Below are 21,960 nucleotides of genomic sequence, written 5' to 3'. Positions count from 1 at the left end.
TTCCTTACCTGAATGATCGAGCATCAAGACATCTTGCTTGTTTCCTTTCCAGGGTCCTCCTGGTGCTCAAGGTCCTCCCGGCCTAAATGGAGAGAAGGGAGATCCAGGTGATTCCATCAGAGTTAATGGTTTGAGTGGAGAGAAGGGTGACACTGGTTTCCCTGGACCACCTGGTCTGCCCGGTCTGGACGGGGCGCCTGGGCCTCCAGGGCCTAAAGGAGCTCCTGTGAGTGACTTCCACTCAGTCTGTTTATTATTTATCTGAATTAACCCAAACCCCTCTAACCCCAACTAATGTATTTGCAACTGTGACAGGGCTCATTGATTGATTGATTGATTGATTGATCATACTTTATTCATCCCGAGGGAAATTGGGTTAAGGCTGCCAGCCGTGCCAGCGCCATCTTACCCTCCGACCATACATACATTACACAAACATCACATGGGGAAGACAGGTCAGAGGGGTGTAACATGGAAAAGCACAACATGAGGAAAGATAAGGAGAAAAAAATAGCTCCCCCCAGACTGAGCTCCAACCGGGAGATCAGTTTGAGAACAGAAGAAAACACCTCTGCACATAGCACATGAAAAAAAACTCTTAATACACCAAAGAAACACATGACAAGCAACAGGGGTGGGTAAAGGGTGAGAGACAGCCAATGTAGACAGTACATCCGGGCCTGCAGCATATGCGCTGGTCTCCTTGATCCACCGTCAGCATCGGAAGGGAACAAGCGTCGAAGGTGTTTGGAGGGGAAGGGGGGATGAGTGTATATCTGCATGTGTATATATGTCTATGTGTGTGTGTGTCCAGAGTTCAGCTGAGACAGCGTCCTTTGCCCTGCCAGGCTAAGTAAACAGTCTTCCAGCCAACCCAGGTGGCCTTGCATGGAATGGGAAGGAACAGTCTAAACACAGTCGTTATCAGGGAGTTTTTGTTCGGCTCCAGCCTTGAGACCACAGCTGGCACCGAGGGGGTATCCGCATGAAGTGATGATGGTTTTTACTTTAGTACCTGTACAACTCGTGTGAATTTCAAAGCTGTTCTAACAGTCCAACACTGGTCTCTCAATCTCCCGTTGGAACGCCGTGAGCTTCTCCATGATGTTATCAACCTTACGCTCCGTGATGTTGTCATTCTTGTGCTCAAAGAGCCGATTCTGAGAACTCACGACCGCAGTGAGCTTCTCCAAGATGTGATCCAATTATCGCTCAGAGGTGTTATTCCGAGCTAGCCCCTCCAGATGTAATCCAGTCTGCACTCAGAGGTCTTGTTCTGAGTATTCACAGCAGCCGTAAGCTTCTCCAAGATCTTCTCCGTGCTGCACTCAATGAGCCCATTTTGAGAAACTCACGTCTCGTCCCATCGTTTCAATCCCAGCGGGCAGCCTTGTGGGGGTTTGAACAGCTGGTTCCGCTTTCTTAATTCTTCGATAAGCCAGGGCCAAGCCAGCTCCGATCAGCAAGAACCCTGTTATCATGGTTCCGAATAGGTAGATATCTTCAACACAGGCTCACCCAAGCATAGACTTCTCGTTGAGAAAAGGGTGTCAATTGCATTCAGGGACCAGTTGATCAAATCCATAATTCCTCTTTTAGGTTTTGTTGGTGAGGGGAGAAAGAGGCCTCCCCGGTGAACCAGGTTTCCCTGATAATCCAGGAGACAGGGGCCCCCCAGGTCTTCCTGGCTTTGGAAATCCAGGACCTCGTGAGAAAGGTGTCCAGGGTGTCTCAGGAAGACCGGGACCTGTTGGTGCACCAGGTAAAAAAAATAATTTTACGTTTATCCTTATATATATAGATAGATATTCAATGAGAGCTATTGTGATGAAATACAAGTTAGTCATTCATAATATAATATACAAAATCCCCTGACGTGTTGTGCTGTAGCATATCCGGGGAGCGATTATTATAGGCCCTCAAAGTTCATGTAAATACATTTTGAGTCTAAATTGTGTCCTTGGTACATTTCTAGGACATTTCCCGATTTTTCATTTTAATGTCTTTGTGTAGAGTAGCAGAAACAGCCCCCCCCCCCCTTTTCTGACAATTCACCGAAGAAAACTTCAAATGTGCATTTTACTCCAAAAGTACATCTACTCCAAGCGCAGATTCATCTATACAAGGTTGTAACTACATGATGTAGTACTTGCTGGACAAATCCTTGTTAGTTTGAACACTTGCAAAATGTTTCTTGTCGTTGGTCAGTGGGTTTGCACACATCTCACGTCCACCCTCTTTATGCATTAAAAATCCTTTAGCTCTCTTGGCTGCCACTTGGTAACCTGAACCTTCAGCTCCCTCCACAGAGTCTAAGGAGTCTAAGGAGCTTGGAAAGAAAGGCGTCTGGACGCTTTTCTTTCCAGACTGAGGTTGATTTCCTCCATTTCCAAATAATCACCAATAATTAATATAACACTTTAGCCCATTCGTCCTTTGATGGTCGTTTCGTTTTGCTCATGGTGATGGAAAGGTCGGAGTGGAAAATAGATTCTGTGGACAGGTGTGCTTTATACACAAAATAAGCTCAGATCAGCTCTATCATATTTATTGACCATAATCTGTTTGCACATGCGCACACACCCAACCATAGGAGCCAGAATTCTGTTTGACTTCTAGGAGGATCAAATACTTTTCTCCCCCACTGCACCTTACCAAATTAGACCAGTGCTGTGTCTCACAATACAGCAAAGTAAATTATATGTTGATCTAATTTATATTTTCACATTATTTATCTCTGAGGTTCTAGCTATAAATTTTTAAAGCTCAGTATATCGTCAAGCTATAGCCTGTGTTGGAATGTACTGTTCATTGCATCAAAAAGTTTTTTTCCCCCAGCGATCGTGGCTCAAGAGTTGGGAGGTCGCCTTGTAATCGGAAGGTTGCCAGACTTGGTCGTTGTGTCCTTGGGGAAAACACTTCACCTGTTGCCTACTGGTGGTGGTCAGAGGGCCCGGTGGCGATTGTGTGTGTGAATGGGTGGATGACTGGATGTGTAAAGCGCTTTGGGGTCCTTAGGGACTAGTAAAGCGCTATACAAATACAGGCCATTTCATATCTTGCCTAAAATCTCCTGCAGAGGTCTTGATACTGAACTTTGAAAATGATTTTACTTAAGTTACCTTAAAGAAAACATAGCAAAATAGAATGGACATAGATTTTTCCCGCAGGCTATTTGACATCCATTTCTTGTCCAATTTTCCTGCTGTCTGCTCACTGAAAGCGTCCAACCTTTTATCTGTGCATTTTGTCATCATGAAGGAACTAAGGGTGAACCTGGTCAGACAATGACAGAGAAAGGGGCCAAAGGAGAAAGAGGTCGGGATGGCGAGCCTGGGCAGCCTGGTTTACCAGGTACACGAGTCACTATTTTGTTGTAAAATAATATACTTTCCATTCACAGTATCTAAAGTAACATACATGCTGCCTGATTGCCTAATTTGGTCATTTCCCTTTGTTAGGTATACCAGGTCAGCCTGGACAGCCTGGTTTTCCCGGTTTATCGGGAGCGAAGGGTGAACCCGGAATCCCAGGCATTGGACTGCCAGGACCTCCAGGACCAAAAGGCAAAGATAGCGATAAACTGTTCTCTATCTGTCTTCCTTTGCTCTTTCTACCTCTGCTGTTTTGTCTTCCTTTGTCCACTTCTATTTACATTCTCTTCTCTTTAACAACTTCTTCTGAGTACTTCCTTACATACTCTCTGCTTTTTGTGTCATTGTTACCTTCTTCATCTCACACTCACTTCTTTCCTCCTCCAGGATTCCCGGGTGTTGGCGGGCAACCAGGAGCCCCTGGAGGACCAGGAAGACCAGGGATAGATGGACGTCCCGGTGAGCTGGGATTTCCTGGACCAAAGGTGTGTGTATATATATGTTTTAATATATTTAATGGATAATTGTGAATACCAATTTTCCTAACATTATTATCTGTAGAAGGTTAAAATAACAAGGATAAAATAATCCTTACAATTTGAAAATGACAGCTTTTTTTATATTAAGTAATTTTCTCTAAGCAACACATGTCCCCATGAACCTTATTTAACTGAACACATTTTTGTGATGACTATGGCTCATAGTTTTTGTTATGTATTAATAGCTTTCATTAAATGCCTCTTGTTCTGTCCTAAACTGTACTGTTCGCCCCTCCCTGTGTGCCTGACGCTCTTTTTGGTTATATGTGTGACAGGGTGAACCTGGTCTTGGACTTCCTGGTCCTCCTGGTTTAACGGGTGCACCGGGCCCTAAAGGTTCCATTGGGCCTAAGGGAGATCCTGGTTTCCCTGGTAACCCCGGTTTGTCAGGACGGCTTGGAGCTGATGGAGCTCCAGGATTCAAAGGTACTCTTTAGATTGTGTGATTGTTTTAGAACAAAATGACACCAGGCCAGAACTTTGAGCTGATACTTTATCCTCTGTCTGTGCAGGCGAGCCTGTACCAGGCCACATAGTGGTCCCCAGGGGGGTCTGTTCTTTTGGTGGAACGTAGGGGTGGGCGATATAAACGATATACGATAGAAACGATATAAATTTGGCCAAAGATAGAGATTTTGACTATACCGCTCTACACTGGTGTGTCCAGCGGGGTGGCCTGGGGGGGCACAGGCCACCCCCCCAACCAGACTGGCCACCCCAGGTGCCACCCCAAAGCTAAAACAATAAAATTTAATCAAATATCAAATGCACGATTATGTTTTCACAGTGAAGCTCAGATATCCGAGTGTAAGTGAATGCAGCATCGGCTTCTGCACTGTGAGCAGTTGTGATGTGTGATACCACTGATTTCCTTTCCGATCCGATCCCAAGTTATATTCAGGGTGGTATCGACGATACTGATCCGATACCGAAACTTTGTACAAAAACGTATTTTATTTATTGTATCTAGGGCTGCCACGATTTGTCGACTAGTCACGATTACGTCGACTATCAAAATCGTCGACGACTGATTTAATAGTCGACGTGTCGTTTGAAGCTTTGTAAGATCACAAAAGACGCAGGAATAATAGCAGGATTTAAGAGTGTAATAACGGACTGAAACAGAAGATGGCAGCACTGCATGTACAAGGATGCCAGCTGCCGTTAAACCCCGAAGAAGAAGAAGCAGCTGTGTCCCAGAATTCATAGCGTGGCCCAGCTTAGTTTCCAACAATGGCGGCAGCTAGTTAGTTTTAATATTACTCTTATTATTCTTTCTGGGTCACAAAATAAACTTTTAACATATTTTCAGGCGAGAATGTAGCTGTGCAAACCTCAAATATCGGCTCAGTTTATCAGGACACCACATGTTTTCAAAAGCGCTCCGACGTTTTCGGAGACATCTGTTACCCACTAGCTCGATAGCTAGCCGGGGGCTAGGTCACTAGCACTGTGAGAACACCGGACTCCCGGCAAATTGTTTTCAAACCCACCGCCGTCTTTCGCTACTCAGGTTAAATATATATGAGTCACTTAGATAAATTAAAAATGTTGTTGTTTGGCTTTTTTTTTTTTTAGTATTTTATTTGTTCCTGAGTAAATCAGTTTGTCTGAGATTAAAGTTATAGTTTTTACACAGCTGAATAAACGTCAAGCAGACAGCTGATTATCAGAAGTGTGAGATGCTGGTACTCCGGTGTCCTGTTATATTTTAGATAGCAAGGAGTTTATTAAACTTCACCGAAACAATCTGCAAATTTCATTAAAATTTAATAAACTATCATCTTGTCTTTATTTTTAGTTAGCACAAACACTTCAAGCTGTAAGCTAATGATAGTTATATAAGAGCAGATGCTGCTGGTGCAATAAGCTGTAGTTTTACGTCCAGTGGATGATGATCTGATTAGTCGACTAATCGCATAAATAATCGGTGACTAGTCGACTATCAAAATAATCATTTGTGGCAGCCCTAATTGTATCTCAAATTATAGCGTCATAATGATTACAGGAAACCAGATTACTTGTTCTTATCACTTAATAATGCAGAGTTCATCATATAGAAATAAAAAAAAATGAAGTTGTGCGCTATTTGAACACCTTGCCTGCCTGCAGGACTAAAGGACTCCGTGAGAGACGTGTGTCTCGCCCTAGCAGCACCTGTCCCTGTTCTCCTCTTCAGTTCGCCTCAACATACGCTCATCATATTCTGTGATATGGTTTACTCTAAGGTGTTTGACAAGGTTAGTGATGTTGCCATAACCATACATTTGTGGCAACATCAGGGAGAATCCCGGAGCCACCATTCTCCCGATTTTCCACCCGGACAACAAAATTGAAAAACCATATCCCAGAATTCATAGCGCGGCCCAGCCAATTCCAGTTTCCAACAATGGCAGCAGCTACTTAGTTTTAATATTACTCTTATTTCTCTTTCTGGGTCGCAAAAAAACCTTTAACATATTTTCAGGTGAGAATGTAGCTGTGTAAACTTCAAATATCTGAGCCGATCGACACATCGTCTTCAAACCCCCGCGGTCTTTCACTACTCGGGTTAAACATGATATATAAGTCACTTTGATAGCTTAAAAATGTTATTGTTTTGCTTTTTCAGTGTTTTATTTGTTTGTGAGTAAATCGGTTTGGCTGAGAAGTTATTAGATTAGATTAGATTAAATTTAACTTTATTAATCCCTCGGGTGGGTTCCTCCGGGGTTTTCACACAGCTGAATAAACGTCAAACAGAAAACTAATTAAAGAAAGTGAGAGTTTACGCCAGCACCCTGTTATATTTTAGATAGCAAGGAACAGACAACAGAGTTTCACTCCACCGAGGGAGCTCGTGACGTACTACCCGGCTTTCTTTAGACCACGAAGGCTGGGTCCTCAGGTGGAAGCAGCCTCTGAATTTGGACACCCCCGCTGTTTCCAGGCCGGCCAATAATAACGGTGACATTTAACGTATTTCATCCGATAAATAAACACTGTAAAATGTATTTATCATCCCCCCAACAGCCCTTTTGAAAGCCTCCCTAATTCTGAGGTCTCAAGGTTGGCAAGTATGGCCACAACACCTCACTTTTTTGCCACATGTATCGCAAACCACGTCTCAGCTGTTTGTGGAGGTAAAATAAGTCCGCACATTACTCCAATTACGCTCAGCCATTGTTGTGAGTGCGCACGCCAGTATTTCGCACATGACTATGAAAGGCGGAAGAGGAAGTAGTTCCTTTGAATGTAGACAATCCGAATGTTATAGTTTCTTTCCACTGTGTTCCTGTTAATGATAAACTGCAAATTTACCCTAAATTACTAAAATATCAATATTTTAATGTGAGAATCGATTCTAGAACATAAATGACTGGTATCGGAGGAATCGATATTTCAGGATCGATCCGCACATCACTAGTGAGCATCACGTTAGCAAAGGTAGGAGAGCCAATCACGAAAGACGGCACCGCAGAAAACAATTTTTCTGCGGTGATGACTTAATTATTTATTTATTTTGTAATGGCATGAACAATGAGAGGTGGCAGATTGGCCAGATGCTGGCCGATGTGTAAAAATAACTGTTTTTTGGTGGTGGCTATGGCGGGGCTTCCACAGAGGCAACAGGTGGATGAGGGAAAGTGAGGCAGGAGGAGAGACCCGAAGCAGCTGCCGGTCCGAGTGTCAGGTGAACTGAACTTCAGGTAAGAAGTTATGACCTGCAGTCTATCTGGGTCAGATATAAACCAAGTTTAGGTGGAGTTTATTTTCGTTGTGCTGACTTTTTACAGTCAGTTACATTAATCCATACTGCGTACTAGCTAGCATGACGGAGTTTCTATACAGCTGGGTGGGTGCTATGATGTTACTGATGGTGAACTTTATTTTAGTCATAAGGTTAGTAGAGTTACCAACAGCTCCTTAAAAAAATGGAATGGTCCCTCATTCAGAGAAATTATTACGTGTTTTGTATTGAGCTGAGAAGAGACGCAGTTTGTCCCGAACTTTAGCTAGAATGAAAAAAAGACACAAAGCTGGATTTATTCTGTCGTTACGCTGCACAGCTGCCTCTTCTTCTCTCATTCTCTCCCCCTGCCTCTCCTGTTGCTACTTCAATCATGAAACTGATCAATGATCAGCTGATCGGCTTTTCTCTCTTGTTTATTTATCGCTCACTTTGCGCCAGAAACAGGAAACCAGCAGATGTCACAACAGCAGCACGTTTAAGCTTGATCACCTGTTGTTAGAATTTATTTAATATTAATTTCTAGTATCAGCTGATGTTTGCTGGAGCCACAGCTGTAACAGCTGCTGGTCATGATATCGGTTTGGATATGTGGTGAGAGGGAAACATGAAGATGAAACCAGGAGATGTCCTGAATGTCCATGAATCATCTGAACAGGTGATGGAGAAACAGGTTCTGAGAGACAAATAACACCAGGATCTTTTTCTAAGTAGCTGACAGCTGGTAACTGTGCAGGGGTGGGTCTAGCAAAGTTATGCCAGGGGGCCAGGTAGGGCATTAACAGAGAGAGGGGGCCACAAAGAAATACTTTTCTTTCTTATTCTCATTTAAAATATCTAGCTTTTATTAAATAATTATCTGAATCTTGCAAACAAAGTTTTTATCTGACGTAAAATGTAAAGAAATCACGCAGACAGTGTACATCACTGTCACAACAGCATTTGTTTTCATTCAAAGGCTTTATGGCTTTATAGCCAATTTTTTGTCCCAGTCCAGCCCTGCAAGTTAATACTGGCAGTGTTACCATGCCAGCTGACTGCATTTCATCATCAGCCAGTGTTGTTCTTTATCAATATTACCAAAGTTTATCATAGGGCAGCATAGAAAGTATTTACTTGCTTTCAGGTTTTATTCAAATGTTAGTCTTTTCAGTTGTTTCCCCACTTTTTTCCTGTTTCAAAATCAAACACCAGTTTGTGAGAAGATTATCTTCTTTTTTTAACAGGCAGATAAAGTTTTACATTGGCATTGGCTAAAAATGTTCATATTTTAATATTCAAAAATGTTTTTGCCCAAAACATATGTGCACTATATGTCAGTAAAAATACTATGCAAATATTGCTGTCCTTGAATGCTGAATAAACACTGACAAAGCACTGATTGTATCTCTTGTACTTTATCAACGCAGTATCTAAAAACTTTGCACCGTAGTGGTTAAAATCTCATTCTAATAAGAGTTAAAAGTGCATTCGGTTATTAGGTTTATAGGGTTATTGAATTATGGTTAATGGTTGGTAGATTTTTTTTTTAACATTATCTGCCAATTACATCTGCCACCCTTCTCCAAATCTGTGCCCCTACCTGGCCCCCCCAACAAAAATTTTCTAAACACGCCACTGCCGCTCTATCGCGATAGCGCATGTTGTTGATGTCATCAAGCTGCGCCCGTTTTGGTCGAAAGCAATGACTGTATAAAAGATGGACGACGCGACAGCGCCCCAAAAATGAAGCCAAGGCGTCTCTATCGCCCCCTGGTGTCTGGCTGCAGTATAGGTCATAAACCCCGTCTCCTCCATGTTAACAAAGGGACTGGGGTCAGACTAAAATAAATTAATTCTCCTCAGATGATTTTTTTTCCAAAGATTCTTTCTTTTGTTTTCAATAGTTCTGATCATGCTGGTTGATGTCCAAGGGGTCTCCTGGATTGATTCTAATTCCTACCGCGGTGATGTTAAATTGGGGTGAAACGTCATCATAACAGTTTTGACAGTTTTCAGTCTCTTGCCACATCTGTAAAGACAATAACATCATTTTTCAGTAGCTCCTCATTAATCAGGAACTATGGATTAAAGTACTGTAGTGTACTGTAATACTGAAAAAAATGTAAGAGAAGAGCTTGTATGGCCTGTGGCTATCTCCCTGTACAACGCATCCACTTAACACACTGGTTACTGTGTGTGTGTATATATATATATATATGTGTATATATAAGATAAGATAAGATAAGATAACCTTTATTAGTCCCACACGTGGGAAATTTGTTTTGTCACAGCAGGAATATATATGTATGTATTAGGGGTGCAACGATACACAAAATTCACGGTTCGGTTCGATACTTTGGTGTCACGGTTCGATATTTTTTCGATACAAAAGAAATGTTCATGCCTTTTTAATTTGTCATTTATTAAAATTATAAATATATATTTTAACTCAAAAGTACAGTTTTTAAATTTAACCCTAACCCTTGTGCGTGTTTTTTATTTTGATAGCGAATGCGCACCTGCGGACCACTTATGTGCAGCCCTGGTTATTTAGCTCGTCATATTGCAGCCACAGAAATTATTTTGTCCATGAAACCATAAAGCTGCACTTTCTTTTTGCCTTATAGTCTGATTTGTCATAACTTCTCCGTTTTGTGGTAAGCTTTTCTTTGGCTGTCACTTCTTCACCCTGACCTGTCTTATTTGGCTCAGCAGAACTAAAATATAAATCTGTCTGTGAAGGTTCTCAGTCATCCAGGTCATCGTAGTCAAATATATATCCTGCTGCTTTTACACACGGACTCACATAAGCTCAGCGATTCTCTGCGCGATCAACCTCTCACATGTTTAAGCTGCGGGAGATTTCACTTGTCATGTTTGCATAGTAAGCTAACGATTAATAAGACGATGTCAGAGGAATTGGTGCACAAATTATCATCACTCACAGATCAGTGCTGTCGCTCTCTATACACAGTTCGCGATTGCAAAGTGAAAGCAAAAAACAAGCGCAAATTCAAACGCGATTTCAATATGTCACATATTGACAGTGGCTCACCCAATGACATAATTACCCAGCTACATTTCTGAAAGAATGCAAAAGCATTGACATATATTTTTCCTTCCTACAATAGCCCGACGGGCAGGGAAGAGATAGATTTTGGTAGCCCGTCTGAAAAAAATCGCTAGCTCCGGGACGTCGGGCTAGCGATATTGCAAGCCCTGTATCTGATTGAGGAATCACTCATCTTTGGAAAAGAGAGTTTATTACAGAGAAATGTCTCTTTCCAAAATAAAAGCTATACTATCCGCTTCTTCTGGGCTATATTCTCAGCAGCATAAGGAGAATCATGTGCTAACAGCTGTCTAAATGACTCGGCTAAAGTTAGTAGCATGCTTGTTGTTTTGGTCTTTGCACTAGGATGATGTCGGCGTAAATGTGCAGTCATATTCGTTGTGTTCCCACTAGTGCTTTCAGGTTAATCTCGTTGAAATGACCTTAACGCCACAACACGGCAAATCTCCGTTAACGAGCTACCGCCGATCGCCCCGTGCGTGGGGCTAGACGGCCAACACGTTAACGAGCTAACTGCGCTAACACACTAGTTCCCACCCATGTAATTGAGCATTGCATGGCACATCCAACATACTGTTTTACTTTAGTCCATGACTCGCTTACCTTCAGGGTCATACGTCACATGAAAACCAAAATAATTCCAAACGCCAGATCTGAATGAGGGTGGGGGAGGTGCCCTGCGCTCTTCCTTCTGACGATGCTGTCTGTGTTGAGCACTCAGTGGATCTGCGCTCGACAGTGCAGCCTAGGTGGAGTAGTCGAACGCAGATTCACTGAGTGCTCAACACAGACAGCATCGTCAGAAGGAAAGTTGATAAAATAAATTACAAATGTTGTATTGTTCGATACATATGCGTACCGAACCGAAAGCACTGTATCGAACGGTTCAATATCAATACGAATATCGTTGCACCCCTAGTATGTATGTATATATATATATATATATATATGTATATATATGTATATATATATATATATATGTATATATATAGTACTATTCTTAGTTAGCGTATTGTCTGTCTTGTTAATGTTGGTTTATAATGGAGCACTGTAACAAAAAATAATTTCGCCCAGGGATCAATAAAGTATTCTGATTTATCGATGCCATGAGCTTCAGTCTTCCTGGTGTTTCTTAAATGAAGCCTCTTACAGCGGGTCAACAGAACTTCTGGCACAGGACAGCTGTGATGAAAGAAAGGGAAGAAGTTTCTCCAAACCTCTGGAGCCAGGAAACCCAGCTTGGTCCTGATGGTCTCCCTCACTAGTTTCTCCCCAGGGTGAATGTAGCTGTTGATATAATATGGACTCTATTATTAAATGAAAAGAACAAATTACACTACTGAAACCTTCTGCTGATGTTTTTAAAGTTTCCATGTTACCAGGCTGTAGAGGGCTCTGAAGATTTAAACAGTTTTAGATCCATTACACTCACAGTCTTAAATGTTAAAATCTCGAAGGACAGCATTATGTTTTTGATATTAACAGTAACTCTGGGCCTCTGTAGAGTGTGCAGATGATCTCATCGCTGTCTAAAAATGGATTAAAAAAAAACCCATAAGAAGTGCTGAATCCTTCAATAACACAGACTATTAGAGTAACAGGTGTGTAGCATCGCTAACTAGCTAGCAACAAGCCTCCAACACAGTGCGTATGCTAGCGGCTAATCTTGCGAACGAATTAACAACAGAGTGATTTTAGAACTATAAGATGATAAACTGTGTTTCTTTTTTTAATAACAGTGACATGGATGTGTTTACCTTAATTTAACGAGTCGTCAGTCGTAAACCAGCAAAAAACTAGAGCAGCCGGGCTACGTAAAAAGTGTAGAGGGGCGTGTTTGCGGTCATGTCCAGCGGGTGTGTGGGCAGGAGCGTTACACAGTCGCTCCACCTCAAGTCACTACTGCGCAGACTCTGGCTCCAAAAATGCAAGATGGCAGCCTCCACAAGGATATTTTGGCTTAATTTTTGCACAATGGGAGGAGGCGGTGTCGCATCGTCCATCATACAGTCATTGGTCGAAAGCATCGCAGCGGCTACAACCATTATCATCTGCAAATTATGCCCAACGACAGTCATAGCAAAGAGATGAAGCACTTTTGAAATATGGGGAAAGCAAAAACTGCGCTTCCTCCACTTCCGTAACATTGATTCATTAATGTTGAATTCTCTCGCAGCTGTTCTGTTCCCATGTTGTTGCAGTATATTAATAGCTAACCTTGTATTGTGGATGAATAATCTCAGTTGTTCTCCTGACTGAAGTTTGACCCGTTTATAGGATCCTGCTATGCGATTGCATTTGTCCCTGACCACCAGAATCCCTCACGTTAACTTTTATCGAGTGGAAAAAAGTTGGCGTTCATCCTCCAGCTTCACTGTGCTAATGTTATGCTAACATAGCTGGGTCACTAGCAATCACGTAGCACAACATTATATACCAGGTAGTCCAACTTCTGTAACCCTGCAATCATCACTGCTGTTTAGTTTTCTGTCTTCATTTATGTTGGAAGTGGTAGCAGAGCTGTACGTTTTAATTAGTTTCAAAAATCTCTAAGTCAGAACATGGTATGTCATGTTTAGGTGGAAACTAGCGAGCTAACTGCCTAACCTGTTAAATGTCTTGGCCTTTTGTCTACAGATCCTGAAGCTGTTTTGGGAAAGCTCTGGTCTGAGCGGCACTGGGATGTGCACGGAGGCCACCTTGCTGGAGGAAGCCACGTTAACGTTCTGGGTCCCTTTAATGTAACTGTGAAGGAAGGAAAAAATGCACTAATGCCATGTCCCATTCTACCAACCATGGAGACTGTATGGTGGGTGAAGGACAAGAAGGTTGTGTATAAGCAGAATTACGGAGACGGCCATAATGGACCTGCTGATGGCCGACTCTCTGGGTTCCGTGGTAGAATTTTTTTCTTAGAACTGCATCAGGTTAAGACAGAAGATCAGGGGGATTATTACTGCTACATCCAAGATGAAGACGGAAAGATATGGAGGGGGTATCGGGTGAGTCTGAAGGTCGAGCAGTGAAGGCGGTATTGGAAACCTCACCACCAGCATCAGTAAGTAGCCATTCCTCTGTTTTTAGAGCTGGGTTTGGCATTAGACCAGTATGACAGATTGTTAGAGTGATACATAGACCGGTGTCCCTGCAGGTTTTAGCTCTCACCCTGGGTCAACACACCTGAAGCAAATGATTAGCTCATTACCAGGCCTCTGGAGAACTTTAAGACATGTTGAGGAGGTAATTTATCCATTTAAATTAGCTGTGATGGATCAAGGACACATCTAAAACCTGCAGAGACTCCGGCCCTCGTGGACTGGGATTGGGGACCCCTGCCCTATATCCTTTTAAAAATACGTATGGTGTATGGAGGTGTGTGTTTGTGTGTGCAGTGGTGGAAGAGCTTTGGATTGTCAGCCTTGTGGGCTGAATGCACTGCAACAAGTGTAATGACCAAACACAGATGCGTGGATCTTCCTGCTCCTCTGCTCACTAGTGACTGTCACCTGTTAAATATATTTCTGGTTTAGCTACATCTAAAAAAAACTTGTGAATTTGTTTTATGAAGTTTACTATAAGACATTAATATTAATATCCATTCAATTTTGTTTATTCTGCGTTTATCCTTTTCTTAGTTGTCATGGTTCTGGGTCATTTGACCTGACATTTTGTGTTTGTCTTTTTGTGATTTTTTTTTTTTTATGTGTGTGTTGTAATGATTTAACTTTCTATACTTTAGTCCTTCCATGTCACTGAGTTTATTGGTCCTGTGAAATTAAGTGGAAAATATTTTTCATATTCTCAGGAAAGTTACGGCTCTGGTGTGTAAAGGCTTTTAGATTGCAGAGGCAAAGCAAGAGACAAACAGGAGGCCAATTAATTGTGAGCGCACAATATGCTCAACACATCCATTTCTTGTTCCATGACTGGTTTTCCTGGTGGGTTTATCAGATAATTTGGATTGTTGCTAAACTGTGCCATAAGCTGAGCTTGCACTACAGTAATGTGTCCTCAGTGTGAGTGTTTATGGACTAGTGTAACTTATAGTTGAAGTAGAATTCAGATGAGAGTGACTTTGACTGAGGCCTCATGACCAGATAGGTGGGGGACGAAAACAAGAAGAGCAGCGTGGAATTCCATGGTTGTGGTTGGGGTAATTGTCATATATGGAGCGTGTATGACGTTGTGAATCCGCTCTTGAAATTCAGATAGTTATTTCCATTTATGTTCCCTGTTCTCTGCAGCCAACACAAGAAACGCAAGTAGCTGTCAGCAGTGGAGGAATTTGGAATGCCAGGCTGGAGAAGTTTTGTTTCCAGTGAGTGAAGTGGAGAAGATTTGAAGTGTCGGCCTTGTGAGCTGGATGCTGGTGGAAGTACCCAACAAAGATGCGTGGACCTTCCTGCTCCTGCGCTCGTCAGTGACCACCACCGGTTAAATATATTACTGTTGCATATTTTCAGTATCTAAAACAATATCTCTGATGAGGATGCAGCAAAGGAAATTCATATTAATATCAATTTTATTCCGTTCACTTAATCTTCAAGTTGACATTTCTGATACATTCCGTTAATCCTATGTTTATTTTACATTTTATCCAATGGCATCTCTATTTATACATACAATACTGCATTAAATAAACTATTCAATGAATGTCTGAGTTAGGGCTGGGGCATATCATACCGTTCACGATAATACCGGTATAATGTTGGACAAAGATAAGAAAATGAAGTATCGCGAATTACTGTTAAATAACAGTTTAATGCACATAAAAAAAAGCTGCTTGTTTAAGTGAAAATACATTGATGTTTCTTTGGGGTTTTTTGCACTAATAAAGTTGTGGACTTATAAGTATTTTGTCTAACGTCTCTTATATCGTTATCGCAAATTTTCAAATGTATATCATGATGAATATTTTTGGTCATATCGCCCTGCTCTAGTCTGAGTAATTAATTATTACTATAATAATTCATAATAAATATTCCTCAGTCTACATGCAGTCCCTCTGTTAACACTGTTAATATTTAGTCCCACAGTGCTCTATCATGGAGCCTCCCTCCAAATAAGAATTCACCATTTTGTGAACCCTACCATTTCATTTGCATATAACCAAATAAAAATGCAGACATAAGTGTACACATTATTTTTTGACTGCTAGTGAAAATTGTTTTCTTTAAAAATAACTCTCACTGAACTAACACAGCCAATCCCTCAACATTTGTGTGCTCTCTGCTCATATTGCTTTTATATGAAATAATTTTTTGCTTTTTAAAGAACTTATGTTAACATTGCACTCAACAACAAACAAATCCCCCCTACAAAAAAGGAAATTCAAGGGCCAAATTGAGTTATATTTCTTCATGCCAATATACAGGCAAGTAGGGGTGATGTGGGCTGAGAGTGGGCCTTGGCTGCAATTTGAGACCCCTTCTTCCCACATAGCCAGGAGGTCTGGCCTGGATCTGGTATCAAGCCGGCACTGCTGGCTGACCTCTGGCATGATAAGACGTATGTCATCTAGATATGGGCCAGGCCTGGCATAGATGGCACTGTCTGTGTGATGGCATGCCATATCTGGCACGATTGTGGTTTGGTTTGTGTGGGCCAGGCTCATAGAAAAACAGGTCTGGCCTGGATCTGGCATCAATCTGGCACTTCTGACTGACCGGTGTCATGGCAGGGTGTATGTCAACCAGATGTGCACCAGGTCTGGCAATGATGGTACTGTTTTATGTTCCTATTTTAGTTAGAAGACCCAAATGCCATGTTGCAATACTGTACTGCTATGGTAGCCAATGTTTGCAGGTTTGACAGGTTTGTGAGTATACACAAACCTAGTGAGGGTTTACTCATGTTTACCACTGTGTGGCTGTAGCTCAGGAGGTAGAGCAGGTCACCTACTGATGGAAAGGTTAGTGGTTCCCTGACTCCTCCAGTCTGCATGTCAAGAGTGTGAATGTAGTTAGGAAGCACTTAGTTTAGCATGATTGGGTGAATGTGGCATAATTTATAGAGCATTTTCAGTAATCCAGGAGACTAGAAAAGTGCTACATAAGAGTCAGGCCATTCACAGTCTGAACAGTTTCGTCATGTTACTTTTGCACTGTTTTGCACGTTCTGGCACATCTTGTTATTACATGGCTTGATTAAGGTACATATTAGGCTGACATATGGGGCCAGAGCTGAAACTGTTCTGGGCCAGCAGTGTGTCTGCAACTGGCCCGTGGCTGCACGCCACCTACAGATGGCCCACATACCCTTTGGTGGCCCAGATCAGGTTTGCGAGAGGTAATCCACACATGGGCCAGCACAGGACTACCAGTGTGTCTGCAACTGGCCCATGTGTGGATTACCTCTGGCAAACCAGACTGCTAGTATGACTGCTGACGGGCTTCCCAATGAACTGTCATTGATTTTTGTCCTCATGTGGAGCTACTATGGGGAATTAATGACCCATTAGGGTCCAGGATACTTAAATTTGGACTGTCTGATCAGCTGACCTGTGCTATAGCAGCTGCTGCTGCTCTAGGGTTTATTTCTTTTTGTGGATTTAGAAAACTGCATGATACAACATATCAGTTGGTAAATGCAAACTTGACTGATATTCATACATCACTGTTTATTCTCTACACACAAAACACTTATCTATGGAAACACTTTACGTCACCTTGCTATTAAAACTTTTGCGAGATTGATGAAACCTGAAAACCTTCCTGAAGGATGTAATCGGTAGTAAGAAAAGAGAAAAAAAAATGAAGAAGCCAGTCCTCACTGATTCAGAGTGCAGGCAACATCATGTCAAAAATATCTATATTACTGAGAAAAATATTTATAAAATATATAAAAATGAGGCTGGATTGTTTCGGAAGATCATCAATATGAAACCTCACCACATGTGCAGAAGATGAATCACAATTTGAGTGATTTGCCTCTGGTCCTTCCACAATAGTTTTTTCTCTCTTGCCAAAACAAAGGAAACAAATGGACTCTGAAAAGATCTACTTCTATAAAAACTGTCTGGGAAAGCTTTGAGTGAAAGCCAAAACTTTGACGTACAAAAACATGGTCTTTAAGTGTTGGCGTTGTGGAGTTTGTGGGTTTTCCCAAAGGAGACAAAGGAATGCAGGTTTGTTGGGAAACACGAGTCATAATTAGCGTTTTATTTCACTGTCACAAAAAAATCAGTTTCAAACATAAAAAAGTCATTTTAATGGTGGCAACAGCCTGAAAGTGATCGACACCATCATGTGTTGGTAAACTTGTATGCTTCACTTACTTACATACTTTTCTCCCAGGTTCACTGCTTTATGAATGAGAGAAACGGACATTTTTCTTTGGTGTAACCGACACATCCAAACCAAGACTTCCTGTTATGTCCATGTGTCACTGGGAAAAGTAGATTTTTAATTATTGCCACATGACAGCGATGGTCATCTAGCAGATTTCTTGAAAAGCGAGCTCTCTATTTGCCCAACACATATTGTTTTTGCTTCATGCAACCAAAGCACGCTCCAGCGTGGCTGATCAATATAAACACAAGCAAAAAGCTTCCTGTCCTTTACCAAGACTTTGTGCGAATGCATCTACCTTCTGTTTGTAGAGGCGAGCAGAATAGTTTCTGAGCCTATGGCCACTCAGAAAGTTAAAAACCAACACTATGCTAATGCTGCAGCTTTATATTGAACGCATTCACAACACTAACATCTAGTTTTGTAACGCTATCGCTAATGTCAGGGAACATTTCCCCTGATATAATAAATCAGTTAAAACATGCTTCTCAAAACGTATTAAAGTAGAAAAATGCACGGCAAAAAGGACTCTTCTTTTATTTCCCCTCTACAAAAAAAGGTATCAAAGAGAAAAAAATCTACAAAAATAAAAGAAAAATGGAAACTTTTTCCTGGGAAATGTGATCCTTTTCCAGGGAGGTGACAGACTCCCTGCATCACTGAAAACAGTAGGATAGATGAACAACAACAACAAAAAATTGGAAGGGTGAAGGTGACCAGCTGACTATATACCTTTTGAGCATATGAATTCCCCTGGGAAATACCACTGAGTGATATTTACTCACCGCGTGGGTGAAATCACCCCATGTTAGTGCTTTAGGGTCTAAGCAGACAGCAGCAGCCACATTAAGCTGTTAAATGACGAGCTGCACGAGACCGTTTTCTTAGCAAGGTGTTGTTTTTCTCAGACTGAAGCAGGATTAAATCAGATCAGCCGCACAGCGATGGAAAAACGCCACATACGTCACGATAATGACAACCCTTTCTTTTGGTAGCTCTTGCTCCGAGACCTCAGTGATCTCCAGACTTTTATAAGACCTTTTGCATGCCTGAGTCAGTAAAGGTTTCACAGCTGGAAGGTCAAATAATAAACCTCAGGCTACGTGAATAAGAGACAAATGGAAGGAAAAGATGTGGAAAAATGACGTCTTTAATTCCACTTCATCAAAACTGTAAATTAGGGAGGCACTAACAGTCACTGTTATTAAATTACATGCAACAGACTTGAGGCACAACAGTGCTGCATGCATTTCAACAAGAGGAGTACGTCTACTTGACTGTCCAGCAAACTATGACTGTCGCAGACGATCCTGATTTTAGCACAATTAAATACAAAACCCACTTATCCCCCAAATTGTGACGCTTTAAATGTGCTCTAGATAAGAACTGAATGCAATGATTTGCAAATATTTTATGAATAGCTGAGAAAATGCGTAATGTTAAGAAAAATGGTTAACTGGCCAAAGGTGAGTCACATGACTGGATATAAAAAGAGCCTCTCAGAAGTAATGCAGGGCAGAGGTTCAACAATTTGCAAATTGTCGAATAATTTCAGAATAATGTGCTTCAATATCAAATTATTAATACTTAAAATATGTCGTCATCTACAGCGCATAATATCAAAAGATTTGGAGAATCTGGGGGAATCCAAAGATTCCTATTGGTTGTCTGTGATCTCTGGGTGCTCAGACGGCGCGGCATTAAAAACAGGAATGATTCACTCGTGGAAATCATTCCATGGGCTCAGGAACACTTCCACAAATTCATCCACAAAATGCCAGTTAAAGCTCTACCGCGCAAAGAAGAAACCACACGTGAACAGGATCCATGATTTATTAAAGGCAATGGATGAAAAACAAATGGGGATGGAGTGCGTAACAAGGATGGATTTTTTGCTGTTGTTTACTTTGCTCTCTCGTTGCCTCTCTCAAAGGGTGACCCCGGTCCAAAGGGAACTAAAGGATACCCTGGAATACCCGGCCTACCTGTAAGTACTCAAACAGTTTGCTTGTTTATTTTTTATTTCATGCCCACCATGCAAGATGCATTTTAGGAGAAATTGTGATTCAGGAGACCTTCCTTTTTGTCGCTTAATCACAGGGACCCTTTGGCTATCCTGGAGAATATGGAGAAAAGGGCATTCCTGGATACCCCGGGAGCAGAGTAAGACTCTGCGCTTTTTGGCTTCAGTTAAAGTGCATTTAGTGACATTACTGTTTGAAATTCCTTCCTTATTTCCCTTTGTGAGGGGAACCTCACCATTTCCTCTTCTTCTGTGGTGGGTGTTGTTTGTGTTTCTGCCAAGCAGGGGGCTCCAGGGTTTAACGGACCGCCCGGTGTTCCAGGACTGCAGGTAGGGTTTGTAAGACTGTAAGCACAGAGTAATAGTTCTCACATTAATTATGAGCCACAGAAAATACTCAGCTGGCTTACAGGTGAAAGTAATTGTTTCTTTGCCTTCATCCCCACAGTTATCCTCTTATATTAGACACATGGTCTTTCCTACATAGAAGAGGAGATCCATCTACTGTTGTAGTAGATGGATCTACTATATGGATCAAATATAATTTTACCTTTATTTAGTGAATTGGGGTTTCATGTAAAAATGTAGTTGATGGTCTTAAATCATAGAAAAAAAGAGCAACACATTTGTTGCCCTTACTCCATGTTAAGAATCATATTCATGTGCATTCACAACCAAAAAGTCCCACAAAAACCAAGAAAAAATACAATACATACTTCGAAGTACACTTCAGATAACCTCATAATATCTATAGGAAACTCAGGAGTTACTGCATCCTCTTATTTCCTAACTCATGACAAAATATATATATTATTGTCAACACAGACACCCCTGCTGCACGGCATGATAGCCATTAGACTTTAAACCTGTACAGTATGTTCAATTTAGATTAATTTTTCTTCTTCCACCCAGGGACCCAAAGGACGTCCAGGCACCCCAGGCTCATCGGGCTACCCAGGATTCAAGGTAGAATCACTGTTCCTCTAAAGCAGATGTATGGTACAAGTCGGGTATTTTCTTACAGCTGTGTTTTCCTATATCCTAATAATTATAAAGAGACATCAACATTTCTTACTAAAAAGAACTTTTATATCATTTGTAGTGAACCTGTGAATTTATAACACCACAATATATCAGATCCACACGCCGTAGGCATAAAGGCAGCAGCTGAAAGGGCAAAGTTTGTATAAAGCTTCTCTGCTATTTCACCAGCAGATGGGGCTACTGTGCTCACACTGATGGTAGCAATTTTTATTGCTCTATCTGTCACATATACTACTCTTGTTACAGAGGTAATGACGACTTGTAAAAGCGGATATTTTTTAATATAAAACATTAACAATAATTAAATTGCCTAATCACGGATCTTCATTTATAGACACTATCCTAGCTTAGCAGTTACAGGACATTTCATTAAACCCTTTTGACTTCTTGGTAACATATATCTAATCAGCTGATAATATGGCAGCAGTCGTATTTGGACATGTTGACATGGTCAAGATGACCTGCTGAGGTTCAAACAGAGCAAAGAATGAGGAAGCAAGGTGGGTGAAGATGCCTTGTTAATATCAAAGGAGAGCGGCTTGACTACTCTGAGCTGAGAAGAAGGCAGTAACTCAACAACCGCTCATTACAGCCAGAAGAGCAAACGAGCATCACTGAAAGCACAAAATGTTAATATCACTCTGCCACAATGACACATTTTCAGATACACCCTCTGGGTTTTATGGTTAGCTAACTGAAAATGGTTACTTATCTATATGTTGGTTTAGAGAGATGATACCATCAATATTTCTGCTCTAACCTGTTTTTTGGGTACATCTTGTAGGGAGACCAGGGAGACCCCGGACCCCCAGGACCTAGCTCTTTTGTTAATGGGGGTTATGCTATTCAAGGTAACACCTTGAGTTTTTTTTACACATGTGTTCCTGTGAACCACCGGCCCTTTAA

At 41.5% G+C, this 21,960-nt stretch overlaps 1 protein-coding gene across 1 annotated transcript in view; it reads left to right on the top strand.

The window, feature by feature from the left end:
* The window catches only part of LOC146579613 (uncharacterized), a 92,055-nt gene that overhangs the window by 41,603 nt on the left and 28,492 nt on the right, over positions 1-21,960 (top strand). Inside the window, exons 23-33 of the mRNA XM_085267984.1 lie at positions 53-226; positions 1,600-1,762; positions 3,262-3,354; positions 3,462-3,566; positions 3,762-3,859; positions 4,189-4,339; positions 13,336-13,720; positions 19,921-19,974; positions 20,088-20,150; positions 20,923-20,976; positions 21,839-21,905. Of these exons, the coding sequence (XP_085124110.1) occupies positions 53-226; positions 1,600-1,762; positions 3,262-3,354; positions 3,462-3,566; positions 3,762-3,859; positions 4,189-4,339; positions 13,336-13,720; positions 19,921-19,974; positions 20,088-20,150; positions 20,923-20,976; positions 21,839-21,905 (1,407 nt within the window). The remainder of the gene's footprint in view (positions 1-52; positions 227-1,599; positions 1,763-3,261; positions 3,355-3,461; positions 3,567-3,761; positions 3,860-4,188; positions 4,340-13,335; positions 13,721-19,920; positions 19,975-20,087; positions 20,151-20,922; positions 20,977-21,838; positions 21,906-21,960) is intronic.

This window comes from Mchenga conophoros, linkage group LG3 (assembly GCF_057382185.1).
Source record: "Mchenga conophoros isolate Kocher_MC1m ecotype Shallow Benthic linkage group LG3, M_conophoros_male_GT1.1, whole genome shotgun sequence".
Lineage (NCBI taxonomy): Eukaryota > Metazoa > Chordata > Actinopteri > Cichliformes > Cichlidae > Mchenga > Mchenga conophoros.
The sequence above is the reverse complement of the archived record's forward strand: the minus strand, read 5'-3'. Positions and strand labels throughout refer to the sequence as shown.